Raw genomic sequence first — 16,875 nt, forward strand, 5'->3', positions numbered from 1 at the left:
TTGAATACAATAACACTTACTGTATATATCTCAACATGCACCACATAAACATTGGATAAATGTTGCGGTCATGACCTTCCTTTTCCAGTGTGATGAACAGATGAGATTTATAACATCTTTATTTTGACTTTGATCAGATTGCCTAAAGTTGTTTTTAAAGCATTTTCCCCAAAACAGAATGGAAAATGCAAAATAGCCATATTTTTAATTTGTGTGACATCAACATAGCTATTATTTTATCAAACATTTGTATAATGCCTACTGGTTCACATACTATTAAAAAAAACAAAAAAACAACAACAAAAAAAACAGCAATAAACAGTATACAGTTTATACTGCAGAGTATTCAATAAGAAGTAAGCCTGAACACAGCCAACAGAATCCCATTTTTTACATGTTCTTCAGGATGTTGACATGCAAAGTTGAGACTGCACAATTTATTGGGATAGAATTAAGAATTTTAACATGCTAAATAAATAAATGAATAAATCTAAGTTCACCCTTAAGAATCTACTCAGAAACATGAAGTTCATCAAGGTAATCAGAGTATGATTTCAATTCAGAAAGCAACATTTGTTTAAACTTCTGTCCTTTCCTTGTCTGTGCGATTTGCGTTGATAAGCAAAGTAATGTCCATCACAGCTCTGAGAAGAGTGGATGGGTAAATAGTGTGTCTCCCTCTGCTGGTGAACGTAGAACTGTGCAGTTAACATTCAATCACTTAACATGTATGTGCATGATGTTACACAAACACATACAATGCATAAACACAAAATTATGCAAATAATCAAGAATCAAGTATGAAAAATAGTGGAAAATGCAGACACATGGCAGGTAAATTAGAAAAGCTGTAACCAAACAATCAGGCTTTAATCATTTAAGATTTTTTACTTGATTGCAGGTAAACAAGAAGTCAAATATAGAAGTTTAACCTTAGTAATCACAAACAGATGTTTCCGGTACTCTGAAGTCAGAAAGTAACAGCATTTTAAGAATGAAAAGAAAGTTTTAAACTAAATAAAAGCACTCTTGGAACATTGCGTGTCTAGGCAAATTAGAAGACAAGAAATAACCATTGTATAGTTATGAGTCCAGTTAAGTGTTATTATAACTGTAGTAAAGATATCTTCACATGACGTCATAAGCATCAAGGAACATTCTAGTACTCTCAATTTTCAGAGACACTTTCTTCTTTTTCTCCAGGCAGCTGTAATAATGTGGATGGACAAATATTCATATCTGACTGAGCGGTCAGTCTTTGATGGACAGATGAAAGATTGTTGGGATAAATATTGATGCTCAGTGATTCATCCGAGTAAGCCTCTGTGTACTTATTTCTCATATGAAAAAGCTCTGTTATATATACTGACCAGTATAGCACAGCAGGCTAACACACACACACACACACACACACACACACACACACACACACACATATATATATACACACACAGTATATAAAACTCATTTTACGGATACATTTACTGTAGTGACAATCCATTGTATGAACATTAACTTGGAAAATGTCTGTGAATAGCTAATTTATTAACAAACATGTTTGGATTGTTCACAAATTTTATTCATGGTAATAATAAATCAAAGCTTCAAACAATCTGACCAGTATAAAAAAACAAAACTCAAAAGTGAAGAAAAAACAAGATAAATTAATTAATTTGATTTTTTGATGAAAAGAATGAAAAAACAAACAAACAGTTAAAGTTATCAAAATACATATACTGTATTATACTTAAGTATACATTTATAGATCTATGTAAATATTTTTTTTTCAAAATATTAGGGCCATTACAACCATATATATTCTCAATGTAAAAAATACATCCATTAAAAAACATGAGGAATAATTGAATGTACAGCAGCCATCACTGGTTATACTGATTTTTAGGGAATTTTCAAGCAACCGTCGCGTGACTCATTAATAAAAAATACTCTTCAATCAAAGCTGTAATTGACACGCGTTCTAAATTGTTTAAATCGGCTACATTTTCTTTGTATTGTCTTTGTAAAATCATATCTGATAATATCTAATCATTTCAATTATACAGTTATACATTTTGGAAAAAGTTGACTTGAGGCAAAGGAATTTGTACTGAATTAATAGCCCTGTCTTCCACAACAATTGATCTGAAACTACAATAAGAAGTGAAATATAGTCAACTGCAAGAAAAAAAACAATTCCTTATAAGAGAATCACATTTCTTAGTCGGTGTCTGGTGTGTGTACAACAAAATATTTCAAAGAACCCAAATAAAACATAGAAAAGACTAGAAAGGAAACTAAATAGAAACAGTACCACCAGCATTAGCAAAACTAAAAATCAGAGTTTTGTCATTGGTATGTGTAAGTTGTTCCAGGGACCCATCCAGAGTTCCTCTTCATCAGACAGTGTTTGCTCACATGGAGATTCTACCGAATCTTTAATTTCCCTGTTGTCCACTGAGGACTCCTGCTCACAGTTCCCCCTATCCAAACGGGCTTTATCGATGTTGGATTTGGGCCCTGTGCTGTTAAGGCCCATTATACTACACTCTTTGGAGTTGAGGTTGTGATCAGTAACATAGGAATGGTCAGTGGTTGTGCCGATAATAGACCCATTGTCTTCCGTTCCATTTAAAGGTAAATGCTCTTCGTGTGTGACACCTAGCTTATCTAGTTTTTTAAATTGTTTGCCTAATCGTGTTGGTGAGCCCAGTTTTAAGTTGTTGGGGTAAGGGGGCCTCCGTGTTCGGATGATGGTACCGTTTTGGGCAAGGAATACTGATCCGTTGATGTTACTGTGGCTGCTGACGTTGGGTATGCGATTGCGTGTGACATCCGGCCCACTGTCCTCTCCTGTTGAAGTTGTGTCGTGCTCTCTGTCAAACACCAGTTTGACCCTCTTTTTTTTGCCAGCCTGTAGATTAGAGAGAAGAATTACAAACATAAATCAACTATCAAAGAGAAACCCCCCAGGTGGGAATGGTAGAGACTAATGGTGAAAAATTGCAATTGTAACCAAACTGAATCTTGTGTTCACCCCGAATAGAGAAGCAAACTGACTGCCCCACACATGGTATCAATATCATATCAAAGCACTCAAAGGGATAAGGTTTTTGGGAAAGGAAACATGAGAGGATTAAAATAAATGTTCTGAAAACACAGTTTAGCAGTGATGGTAATGTAAGTTCACTCAAGAGAAGGACACCAGAAACGTGAACGGCATGCCATTTTCAGCACTTCCACGCAGTTGGAATGGTTTCAAAACACACCAGAATAAGAGAAAAGACTGTGAGAAAAGTTGGAATCTCTTCACTCCATGACAGAAGTCAGTTAAGTCTTACTTGGCCTCTTTTTAGAAAGCTGTGGAATCTCCTGATTCGGAATCTGCATCTGTTACTTCCGTGGTTCCTTCGGTTCCTGATTGCTTTGAGCGAATCATAGAGCCACTCTCAGATGCTGAGCCACTGCCGGAAGTTATGGCATCCTCATCCACCTCTGTGATGGGTGAGAGGCCTCCAAATGCTTCATCTGAACTCTCCATCACGCTGTTCTCTGTGGTGTACGGCGTGCCTCCACTTCCTGCCGCTGAGATCACGCTTGACCTCCGTGACATTGATCCTTCACTCATCTCACTGGCAGACTCTCTGCTCTCATCTGCGGTTTCATCCTCCTCTTCTTCTTCAGAAGCCTCTTCCTCCTCCTCACTCTCTTCATCAATGGTGTCCTGGGATGATCGGGTAATTATGCTCTTGCGAGAGCGTCGGCTTCCTGCTGCTGATCTGGAGCTCGTAGAGCTTCTCTCACTGTCGGACACAGAAACAGCATCTGATCCAGTGGCATCTGATGGAGCAGATCCGCTCATTTCTGTCTCGGATGCCTCTTCAGAGCCACTCGCTGACCCCATCTCACCACTGCTCTCCTCACCAGACACTGATGCTTGTGATGACCTTACTGAAGACCGGGCTGAAGACCCCTTAGAGCTGCCACCTGATCCACTGCCACTCGGAGTACCACTTGCACTACCAGAAACACTTCCACTTCTGCTGCTCCGAGTTCCTGCACTCGAACGTGCCGAGGAATCCTCAGTACGGGATGATTTCATTGATGAGCGAGCAGAAGACGGCTCCGTTCCGGATCCTGACTCTTCTGTTCCTTTAGACTCTTCTTCAGATTCTTCCTCAGACTCCTTTTCTGTGGCAGAACTCTTCTCAGCGCTGGACTCTTCCTCGGTTCCTGATTTTTCAGTCCCAGATCCAGACTCTTTTTCTGTTCCTGAGGTCTTCCCAGACCCTGACTCTTCCTCCGAGCCGGATTCCTCCTCTGAACCCGACCCTTTCTCGGTTTCAGATTCTTTCTCAGATGCTGACTCTGCCTCGGAATCCTTTTCGGTTCCTGACTTTTCAGTCCCAGATTTAGATTTACTCTCCTCATCAGAATCACCGGGTTCTTCTGGCTCTGATTCAGAATCAACTGTGCTCTCATTGGCATCATCTCGGTCCAGATCCACTTTCAGATAATCTTTGTCATCAGTGGAGCCTACTACACTGCTCCTATCGGACGATTCCTCCTCGTCTGAGCCTTTCTTTCGGCTCTCTGCCTCTGATCCACTCCCGCTGGCCTCAGGCTCACTGACACTGATGGACACTTTAGATTTCTTCTCTTCTCTCTCTGACTCGGTTGCAGACTCGTCTTTCTCACTCACAGAGCTTCTACTGATGCTGCTCTGTGATTTCCTTCTAATTTGCAGCTTGTTTGCCAGATTAATGCGTTTCAGGACTTTCCCAAGCCGACTCCTGGCAGTGGACGTGCCATCAATGGAAGTTGTGCTCTGCCCACCCGTCAGGCTCTCTTGACTATCGATGCGACGTGCAGATGTCAGCTTGGCGTAATCTTTGTCTTTCTTCCCTTTCCCAAACATCATTGGGAAGATCCTGGCCTTCTTCCATGGGGAGGTAGGTTCAGTTTTCTTCCCAGCAGCGAGGAACTTGCTGAGCTTCATGACAGACTTCAGCCTTTTTGCAGCTTTGGATTGTTCAGGTTCAGACTCTGCTAGCTCCTCAGCAGGAACCTCAGACTCTTCCTGTTCAATCTCATCCTCTGGTGGGAAATCCTGGAATCCCACACGTTTTCCACGCCCGCGACCTCTCCCTCGCCCACCTCTCCCTCTTCCCCGACCCTGTTGTGACAGCAATTCTTTTAAAACAATCTCATTAATCACAGTTTACAGTTCACATGAAACTGTCAAACCCGTTTAAAAAAATGCATGAAATGAAAATGATTTTCTATTGGTGATGACAAGATTATGAGTAATAAAACAAAAGAAAACATAACTGCACCATATCCTAAGTTGTCTGTGAATGAATGTGTAAGATTACCTCTGGTCCACCATAGTAATATCCTTCGTCCTCCACGATGGCCTCTCCATACTCATCATACATGGGTGTGATCAGCCTCCTGCGGCTGCCGTAGGGCGGATAGGGATCATATCTGGATGTAGGAATGGAAATATTACAACATGTGAACTTCGAGTTATTGTGCTGTGCAGAACAATATTAAAGGTGTAGTAAGTGATTTCAATTTTGCTAATTTCCACTAGATGGAATTAGCCCCTCTCTTTAACCACATGCCTTCTCTCCTATACCCTATTCTCCAAAGACATCTCAACCAACCTGATGTCAGCAAACCTAAACATGTTTCCTAGCTGGCTAAAAGTGTTGGGCAAAATTACGTATAAACTTCAATGCTTTTTTAAAAATCTTTAAAAATAAGGTTTCGTGAAGACAACATTCAAAGTTTGTCTTGACAAATGTTGCTTTTTTTGAAAAAGCTTGCCTTGACTAACGTTTAATTGAATTGAATTGTAATGTAACTGCCTTGCATTCAAATTTGAATAGCAATTCTGCATCCTGTTTGTTACCCCAATTCAAATTGAGGAATTGACCTGCTATTTAAAAAGATTCATTCTTAATTCAATTCCAAAAAGACAAAAAATAAGCTTTTTTTTAATAAAAAAATAAAAAAAAATTGCATGGCTGTCACAGAGACAGGTTTGATTGACACCTAATTTAGTGATATATTTTAAATAATAAGTATACAAACAAAACCTTACAACACCTTTAATTCAAAGCTAATATACATTCTGAGTACTTTGGAGATCAGCTCTCCAACAGGTTTGAAGTGTTTATTCAAGTGGGAAAAGGCAAATCAGATGCCTCATTACACTTACAATCAACATCAGTCCACTCCACCCACACAGGACAAACAGCCTCTGTGATCAAGGGATTAAAGGCTAAACCCCCATTAAATATTCCTAAGCTAAATAGTCCTGGATTTTCAGCAGGACGGGCCTTTCTGATAGCAGGTGCCGTTTAGTCTGACAGAAGTGCAACACTTATCTTTCCCACTCTCTCTCTTGATGTATGTGGAATCAAAGCCATCCTTCTTTCTCATAGGCCTTGAATATGGACAAAGAAAACCTTGACATCCATAGTGCACAAACAGATACAATTTTGAGGGAATTCTCATTGCATTGCTCATTTTATAAAATTGCTTTTAAAAATGTTACTGGGAAATCCATTAAATGCCAACCTTCTTCTAGGACAGGGTTTTTCAAACTGTGAGTCGCAAAGACACTTGGTTGCAGCTAAATTTATGTTTCGCTGAATAACACACACACATACACTCACACAAAAACAGTTTAGTCTGGGGCTGCAATGATATACCAGCATTGAAAAAACATTTTACTATTGCTTGCAATTTAATTACATAAATATGCGTTGCGTTTCATAGTGAAAAGCATGCTTGTAAAACAACTTGTGTGCATTACATTGGATAATTCAAATGTCACGAAAGGCTGTTGCAGGTCTGTTCATTAATCTCTGTCATTTCTGTTCAACTCAGCGCTGTTGTCTTTCAGATAAATGGCCGTAAGAGTGCGTTCTTTGCATTTCCGTGCATTTGGCTACCTTCCAACTCATAAAGGAAATATGTCTGTAAATAGCATTTCACATGTACAAACAGAACAACACTCGCAGCGTGGATCACAGTTCATATCTGGACCGGAGCAAGCGTGTTTCAAGTTTTTAATGGACATAGCCTATTTCATCTACTCTAATGCTCCAAACGTGAACCAGCGATGGAAACGTTTGGGAACCCCTTTTCTATGAGATACAGTCCCTGATATGAAAACCTAGTGCTAAGATTAATAGCTAGGTGAACAGTTTTTTATTTTTATTTTTATTATATCTTTATCTATAATGTGTATTTTAGCATGACTGGAATGCTGGATTGACCATTCAACATCCTGGACTGGTGCTATTCATTTTAAAATGTCAATTAATAGCCCTAGTCCTCTATCATTAGAGATCTTGATCTTGATGTTAAAGTAAATCATCTGTTCTGTGGTGCTCAAAGCTAACGCTCCGAGCACTACAGAGGCCTTAAGACCATCTGCTGCTCCTCTTGCTGGAAAATTCAAATTACTCTACCGAACGTAATAGAGGATGCAATTACACTTTGAACACTGAACTCAGGTCTGAAAGTCTTAGTAGAAAACATGTGCCTCACGTCTTAATGAATCCACTGAGCTCAGCTAAAGACGGCAGTGTGGAGGCAAGGGTACATTAATCTAATTAAAGCTTCCAGCATCTCCTCAGAAGGGCTGACTTTAAACCATGCAGTTCAACATTTGAACATTTGCAACAGCATCTGTTCCAAATGGTGCAGTATGTGTCAATTTGAGAGTGTTTACCCCCTTTTTCTCTCCTTCTGTTTGCAGACACAATATGCTCAGTTAATGTATTGTACCCACAACAAGCATCTTAGTCTTTTAGCCTAAAATCACATGGAGAGTCTGTCTCTATTTTTCTGGTTGGATCTTTTTGTGCTCAGGTGTCTTGTTATCATCAATTGTGAAAATTGGAATAGAGAAAGAAGATAAATACTGAAATGATTGAAGATGATGAAAAACCGAAGGACACAGGAGACAGACAAAGAGAAAGGGAGCTACTGTATTGGTGGCAGAAATTACATACTTGATCTTCAAGAGAGGAAGAAAATGCATCTGAAATATAAAAACCTAGTCTATAACAAATACACCCTAGCTTTGAATATATGAAACTCACCCTTGATCGTAGCTGTAGTAGTCTTGAGAATAGTAATCCTGCCCAGGGTCGATACCTGATTCCATGGAGAGAGCCTACAATACAAACATAAAGACAGACTTCATCTTCACACAGTCTACAAAAATTAGTCTGGGTTTGGTGCACAATTTACTATCTAGTCAATAACAGTGTCTGTTTAACAGTTTCTGGCACACAGTGTGTTTATTCACTCAGTGTTATAACTTAATTTAACCAGGGAATGCAAATGAACATCTAGCTACACTACCATTACAATGTTTGAGGTAGTTTTTATGTTTTTTTTTTATGTATTTGAAAGGAGTCTCTTATGCTCATACCAATTTCAGCATCATTACTCCAGTCCTCGGTGTCACATGAGCCTTTAGAAATCATTCTAATGAAAGCACATTTTGGTGCTCAAGAACATTTGAGTTGAAATGCTGAAAGCAGTTGTTCTGCTTAATATTTTTGTGGAAGCCGTATTTTTTTCAGGATGAATAGAAAGTTTAGAAGAACAATATTTATTTTGTAATATAATACCATTTTTTAACAATATTAAAATCTTTTGTGTAATTTTTGATCAATTTAATTGGCGAATAAAAGTATGTCTATTAATTTCTTCATTTTTATTTTAGTGGTAGAAGAAAGAATCTTGCATTTTAAAGGGATATTTCACCCAAAATAAAAGTCCTGTCATAATTTGCTCACCCTTATGATTTTTAGCAAATAATGAATATTCACACAAAGGAATGAACATGAGTGAGAAAAAAATGACAGCATTTTAATTTTTGGGAACTGTCCTTTTAAAGGTTATTATTTAGCAGTTGAAGACCCAATGAATTTTCTTGATGAATGCAGTTGCTGTTCCTTGATGTATACCCTACAGACCTCAAAATAAACATGCATAAACTAATGATCTTTAATGAGAGATATCTAAAATACGCAGTAATGCTAAGAAGATCTGTCAAGGTTACACTTTATTTTGATGGTCCCCTTTAGACATTTTGTTGACTATAAGTGATGTTTACCTACATGTCAACTAACTCGACTAACCAATTATTTATTTATAATACACTTAATATATTTGTGAAATTTCTATTAAAATATTTGAGAATGGAGAATTAAACTGATCTGTTTCAAGAAACAAAAATATTTAATTCAAATCAATATTATTAATATATTTAACACACTCTTAAGAAATTGAGTAAGTTTCGTTTCCCACCCTCAACGGTTGAGTGAGCGCGCGCTGTTTGAACTCTCTCCAGTCCAGAACAATTCTCTCTCAGTTCTTCTCAGCGTCGCAGAATTGGTGCATTTCCTCTGTGAAATTCAGGTTTGTGTATGTTTTATTTTATCTAATAATATCATTACTGTGCTTTAAATCATTTTGTTTAATGCAAAACAACCTACAGAGGTGTAATGTGATACCTAAACGAGAGTCGCGCCTGTCTTTTCGCGTGATTGAGACATCTTGCATGAAACACACGACTTTATTCCTAATGAAAATGAATATAATTAATTTGGATGATAAACTGTCCTCAGAACTGTGCACTGTTTGTTTATTGGCAGGTTATGGAGTCAGTCGCTCGCAGTATCTTTCGGCTATGAGTGAAACGCAGGACGACGGTCTGAAGTTCGAAGTTCACCCGCAGAGCGCGAGTCCGTCTACGGCACGAGAACCAGCGCTGATCCAGTGGAAATTGGATAGCAGACTGGTTGATTACACTTGAATTAGGCTACCTGAATGTTTAAATGTTTCATTTTTACTTCTAAAATGATTGTTAAATGAGTTTAAATGTAGGCAATATTGTATACATGTTAAAACAGTGTAAAATATGCTGTATTGCTGTACTCATCGACAATAAAGGCCAATGTCATGTATACTGGTGGTTGTATGGAATACTATTTTACAAAGGTTTAGAGGAAATAAAAAAGTTAATATTACTCATAAATAAAAACAGTTAATATTAAATGTTTAAATGTTAAATTATTTCTACTCAATTTTATTTATGTACCAGATGCAATTACTCAGATTTACTTTTTTTTTTTTACTTACATTTACTCAATTCATACAGTATATTTAATTGATTTCACAGCTTTAAAATTTACTCAATTTTTTTGAGTGTAAAAATGTTTCACCAAAAAAATTGAGTAAAATTTTAGAGTGTAGAATGTCTGTTGGGAGAGCATCAAAATAAATTTTTAACAGCTAATAAGCAGATAGTTTACTAAAACTCTAATGAGAGTAGTTGGCTTGTAGTTACAAGGTTAATTATAGTCAACAGAATGTCTAAAGGGGACCGTTGAAATAAAGTGTTACTTTTGTCAAGAAAACTAAGGAAAGGCATGCAAAAAACAGAGATGCTACCTCAGGCCGGAGCAGAGAGGGTCTCAACAGCTGCTGCTGGCACAGTCACAAAGAGAGTGAGGGGAGAAAAAAGATTTGACACTAAGAGAGAATACATGAGAGGCAGCACAGAATAAAAGACAAAGAGAATAGCAAGAGATGTTGCTGCATACATTTAAAACGAATGATCAGACTGAGAACATGACAGCAAAAAGATGCAGGAAAGAGTGGGAGGGGGAAAGAACAAGCTCCTGGTGAGAAAGATAATGACAGAGATGCAGATGAGGGAAAATGTTCCATCTTAAGAAGTAGACCAAACTTTAAGAGCTAAAGTGCTTGAAAGGTCAGAAAAGGTCATGTTTGACAGCATGCATAGCCAGTCTATATGCATTAACTCAGACACTGACGTGACGTGACATGTTCTTGCTGCAAAATGTGTGTGCAGGCAGAACTAAGATTAGACACGACTCTTCAATTTACACTTCTTAGTGAGGTGTAAATGTAAGTTTAATGGCTCGCCTCATCTCATTGAGATTCTAGTGAAAGTCTCCCTCAAGGCACTATTGGCAGTCTGAAGTGACAAGGGAACAAGGCACTCTTACCTTCGACTTAAGGAAAATACCCATAAATTAAATCAACTATAAGTAGAACTTGATTTTTACATGGTTTAAAGGGGGGGTACAATGGTGTTTCATGTATTCAGAGTTGTTTACAGTGTTAAAGAGATGGATTCTCATGCTAAACATGGCCAAAGTTTAAAAAAAATATTTTGGACGAATAACAGAGAATTTCTGTGCCGGAAATCTTACTTCCGGGTTGGTACAAGTTTCGGCTGTTTTTTTTCGATCGTGGATCTAATGACGTAGACGAGAGTGGAACTCCTTATATGAGCATTTCTCTCGGAAAAGCGCGCCCGCTCACACGTCGACCAGAGGAGAGCGAGACCGCGCACATCAACGCGCTTCAATAGGAAAACAGGAAATAGGCAGCGCTGCATAGGATTTGTTCAAGAATGTCTCCAAAAAAGTGTGTTTTTGGATGTGAGGGAAAGCTTACCGTGTTCAGCTTCCCAAAGAACCCAGCGTTACAGGAACAGTGGATGCAGTTTGTTTTTCCGGGGCAGCAACGGAGTGTAGCAAGTGCGGTTGTGGTCATTTCAGTGACGAATGTTTTATTAACAAGGCCCAGGTCGACGCTGGATTTGCAAATCGTTTGCTATTAAAACGTGGAGCGGTCCCAGTGATAAAATACCCCATTCATGTAAGTACAATTGGATCAGATTTCTGTCTTTTGCTGGAAATCAGCACATAAGTGAATATATGTTAATGGACTCTATAGCTCTGCCTCCGCCCACGGCACGCCTCCAGGAGCTCGGCTTTTTCCGGAGAGAATCGGAAAGCTGTATTTTTCTTTTATAAATATGATAAAACTAAAGACTTTTTAGTGATATGAAGGATGCACTACTACTCTATAGGTACTCAAGATTAACATGAGATTAGGTGAAACTGTGTATGTACCCTTTGAGGAAAATATAAGAGGTGCTATGCAAGTCGCCATGGTGTTAACGTGATGAGGTATTATTTATATTTATGCAGAAAACTTTTAATACTAGGGCTTTGTTCAAATTCCTAACTCTAAATATGAGTGATATTAATAGTGAAAAAAAAAAAAAAAAGATTGACTTACCTCTCTGCCAATGCCACGCCTGCAGAAAGAAACAGAGGTGTTAGAAAGAATAACATGTGGCTGGTATTGTGACATCTGTTGACTAGCTAAGTGATTTCAGTCTTGTTTGTGTGGATTCTGACTCACTTTTATCATACAAAAAGCATTTCAACACTCTCTTATCGCTGGACCAGAATGAAAACTAGCGCTCGAAAGATAAAAATGCACTCAGGGAAATGGCGCAGATAGTCCTGACACAAGCAATTTTACCTATAGCAAAGACTTAACAAACATGTTAATCTGATTTCTGAAATCCGTCATTTTCTGATAAATAGTAAACCAACACATGCACACACACACTCTCACAACCTATGCAGTAGCTATAAATGGTCCTATACACAAACAAAATTTCCAGGAAAGTTACTTTTGAGGTGTACTTTTCCAAGTGATTAGAACAGTGTGACAAATGAACAGCATATGTGTTGATCGAAGCGAACTACATCTGAAGAAACACCCTCAAAACTATTCATAGGGTGAATCTTACAAAAAAAAAAAAAAAAAAAATTCCACTGGACATGTTCTTAACAGGTTTTATGAAATTCACCCCACGAATAAAGAGTGGTGTAAGAGGGTGTGCATTACCTGAATAAATGATGAAATATCCCTGTCAAACAATCTCTCCCACATAATGAATGTGAGTGACAGATGAGTGATGTGGGATGTGTGTGTGGGGAAGGAACGTGATGTCTTTCTCGATGTCCCTCAGGAATGAAGACTAAAAATGTACTGTTTAATGTTATTTTTTTTGTATTATTTGTCTTTATTCATTTTCATAATAATTTCAGAATGGATTTTGTGAAGTCAGAGTATGTTGTACATGTGTGCTGAGCAGAGATCTGGGATGAGCTATATTTTTCTTACAGGTATCTGTGCAATGTAACGTTCACTGAGCAGAGATGTTCCACTAATGATGATACTTCAGCTGGCATGTTCTTTACAAGGAAAGGAATGTTTCAACTGATGCAATGTACCACAAATGTATACACTGAAGGGAAGTTTCTTAATATGGAAAGTGGATTGTACCATGTATAAGTACTGTATGAGGTATACGTTCCATCTTTAAGCATAAGCAACATGTTTTGCTACCTTACAAGGTAGAAATCTCTTGGCAAAAGTAACTGGTGTAGCTTCCGTGATTCAACCATAACGGGGGAAAGCATGATTTTCAAATCTACAAGGAAGAAAAGGTAGTTTCTCAATTCTAAGAATGCAAAGAACAAACTTGTGTTCTCGTGGAGACCATTATGCCAGGCTACCTTTAAAGAACCATCTAGGTTCACTTGCAAGTCACCATGGTGTTAACGTGATGAGGTATTATTTATATTTATGCAGAAAACGTTTAATACAAGGGCGTTGTTCAAATTCCTAACTCTAAATATGAGTGATATTAATAGAGTACTTTTTTGAAGTACTCTCGTTTTTTAACTCTTTCCCTGCCATTGACGGATATTTCCGTCATTTATGAGACAACGCTGCCCCACCACTGACGGAAATGTCCGGCTATCCGTGTTTTCATGGTTATAAGGTAGGGGGCGCTGTTACACATCTTCTGAAAAAGTACTGAATCTCCTGATCAAAACACACGTGAAGAAGAAGCAGAAACAAGCGATAGCATTTGTAATCATATGCATATGTAAAATAACGTGATCATCAACATTAAACAGCATATAAATCAAAACTGCCTAACGTTACTGAATGAAATGTCGACCCAGGACGAGCTATAGGATTGCAAGCTTTGGCGGTGTTGATAGATTTAATCTACTACATCTATGTTATAATCTTCTTTGACAAAAACCTGAAAAAGCTGGCGCGGAAAGAGTTAATAGAGCAAGAGAGATTCATTTTATTTTGTGGTGGAGCAGGTAATATGAAAGGAGGAAGTGAGAAAGACGTGAACACAGGAGAGAAAAGAGAGAATTAGGGTTAGTGATGTCAACGGCAGACTCATCGATTGATTAATTACATTTCTCTAGACCTCACAGTCTGCTTTCATCGTGCTGAGCAGGTCATGTGAAATATAGAGCCGTTCCTCTGGACCTACAAACAAGCTCTGACACACACACACACACACACATACTGTCCATCCATTCAGCTCGCACATAAATTTTCTGCCGCAGAGTCAGATCACATAAATAACGCAACATATGTAACCGTTGATCATATTTTCTGTCCTTTGTTGTCTATTGAAGAGTTGTGGCTAGAATAAGTGTAAATTCATTTCATTAATTTCATTAACTACTTGGTGCAACAGCAAACACAATGTTTGTGTATTTCAAAGGAGCTCAGAACTGAAGATGATACATTATTAAATCTGTGTGCATTTGCTTATGTGGTGATGACAGATTTCAAACAGATTGTTCGATATGGATGAGGGAGACGCCATCTGCAGACCAGTGCAGAGATATTGTAGGAGCAGTTGGTCTGAATGGAAAGACATTGACTGCGCGCCTGATGGGGTGAATTCAGCGGGAAACGGCAGAGTGATCGTCCCCCTGCCATGCGCCACATCAACGATTAGCTGTATTGTTTAATCTCTATGTGAGTCTTGACTGCTTGAGTTTCTGAAAGGGCAAAAACATCCGCAGGACTGAACCGAGACAGGAGAGCTTCAGGAGGTCTGGCACTCTTAAAAGCTTTTAAAAAGGGTTAGAGAGAGAGAGAAAGAGAGAGAGAGAGACGACAGAGAGAGAGACGACAGAGACGATAGATAGATAGATAGATAGATAGATAGATAGATAGATAGATAGATACAGTGAGGAAAATAAGTATTTGAACACCCTGCTATTTTGCAAGTTCTCCCATTTGGAAATCATGGAGGGGTCTGAAATTGTCATCGTAGGTGCATGTCCATTGTGAGAGACATAATCAAAAAAAAAAATCCAGAAATCACAATATATGATTTTTTAACTATTTATTTGTATGATACAGCTGCAAATAAGTATTTGAACACCTGTCTATCAGCTAGAATTCTGACCCTCAAAGACCTGTTAGTCTGCCTTTAAAATGTCCACCTCCACTCCAATTTATTATGCTAAATTAGATGCACCTGTTTGAGGTCGTTAGCTGCATAAAGACACCTGTCCACCCCATACAATCAGTAAGAATCCAACTACTAACAGGGCCAAGACCAAACAGCTGTCCAAAGACTAGAGACAAAATTGTACACCTCCACAAGGCTGGAAAGGGCTACGGGGAAATTGCCAAGCAGCTTGGTGAAAAAAGGTCCACTGTTGGAGCAATCATTAGAAAATGGAAGAAGCTAAACATGACTGTCAATCTCCCTCGGACTGGGGCTCCATGCAAGATCTCACCTCGTGGGGTCTCAATGATCCTAAGAAAGGTGAGAAATCAGCCCAGAACTACACGGGAGGAGCTGGTCAATGACCTGAAAAGAGCTGGGACCACCGTTTCCAAGGTTACTGTTGGTAATACACTAAGACGTCATGGTTTGAAATCATGCATGGCACGGAAGGTTCCCCTGCTTAAACCAGCACATGTCAAGGCCCGTCTTAAGTTTGCCAATGACCATTTGGATGATCCAGAGGAGTCATGGGAGAAAGTCATGTGGTCAGATGAGACAAAAATAGGACTTCTTGGTCATAATTCCACTAAACGTGTTTGGAGGAAGAAGAATGATGAGTACCATCCCAAGAACACCATCCCTACTGTGAAGCATGGGGGTGGTAGCATCATGCTTTGGGGGTGTTTTTCTGCACATGGGACAGGGCGACTGCACTGTATTAAGGAGAGGATGACCGGGGCCATGTATTGCAAGATTTTGGGGAACAACCTCCTTCCCTCAGTTAGAGCATTGAAGATGGGTCGAGGCTGGGTCTTCCAACATGACAATGACCCGAAGCACACAGCCAGGATAACCAAGGAGTGGCTCTGTAAGAAGCATATCAAGGTTCTGGCGTGGCCTAGCCAGTCTCCAGACCTAAACCTAATAGAGAATCTTTGGAGGGAGCTCAAACTCCGTGTTTCTCAGCGACAGCCCAGAAACCTGACTGATCTAGAGAAGATCTGTGTGGAGGAGTGGGCCAAAACCCCTCCTGCAGTGTGTGCAAACCTGGTGAAAAACTACAGGAAACGTTTGACCTCTGTAATTGCAAACAAAGGCTACTGTACCAAATATTAACATTGATTTTCTCAGGTGTTCAAATACTTATTTGCAGCTGTATCATACAAATAAATAGTTAAAAAATCATACATTGTGATTTCTGGATTTTTTTTTTTTTAGATTATGTCTCTCACAGTGGACATGCACCTACGATGACAATTTCAGACCCCTCCATGATTTCTAAGTGGGAGAACTTGCAAAATAGCAGGGTGTTCAAATACTTATTTTCCTCACTGTAGATAGATAGATAGATAGATAGATTCTGTGAATAAACAATGTTGGGGGGTAAAGCATTACAAATAACATGAGTTATGTAATCAGATTTTTTCCCCCCAAATAACTAGTAAAGCATTGCTTTTAAATTTACAATAAAACGTCAGAGTTACTTTTTCAAATAAGTAACACAAATTACTTGGTTTTCCCATTTATTGAATGACAGCTCTTCTGTCCCAATGCTGAGCGAAATCTTGAATAAGTGTAGAGACGTTGTGTGCGCTGTGTAAACATTATGGTTATTATAATTCTAGACTAAATGTGAGCAAGCATTTACTCATCACTTGCACAAA

General features: G+C 38.7%; 1 protein-coding gene across 1 annotated transcript in view; it reads right to left on the reverse strand.

Moving 5' to 3' along the window:
• Nucleotides 1–904: 904 nt before the first annotated feature.
• Nucleotides 905–16,875, reverse strand: part of LOC311069437 (protocadherin-15-like) — a 268,582-nt gene continuing 252,611 nt past the window's right edge. Inside the window, exons 33-37 of the mRNA XM_084092609.1 lie at nt 12,151–12,169; nt 10,486–10,521; nt 8,121–8,194; nt 5,373–5,484; nt 905–2,911 (exon numbers count right to left, since the gene is read on the reverse strand). Of these exons, the coding sequence (XP_083948735.1) occupies nt 2,336–2,911; nt 5,373–5,484; nt 8,121–8,194; nt 10,486–10,521; nt 12,151–12,169 (817 nt within the window). The 3' untranslated portion in view covers nt 905–2,335. The remainder of the gene's footprint in view (nt 2,912–5,372; nt 5,485–8,120; nt 8,195–10,485; nt 10,522–12,150; nt 12,170–16,875) is intronic.

Source organism: Abramis brama (genome assembly GCF_963993115.1).
Source record: "Abramis brama genome assembly, chromosome: 19".
Taxonomy (NCBI): Eukaryota; Metazoa; Chordata; class Actinopteri; order Cypriniformes; family Leuciscidae; genus Abramis; species Abramis brama.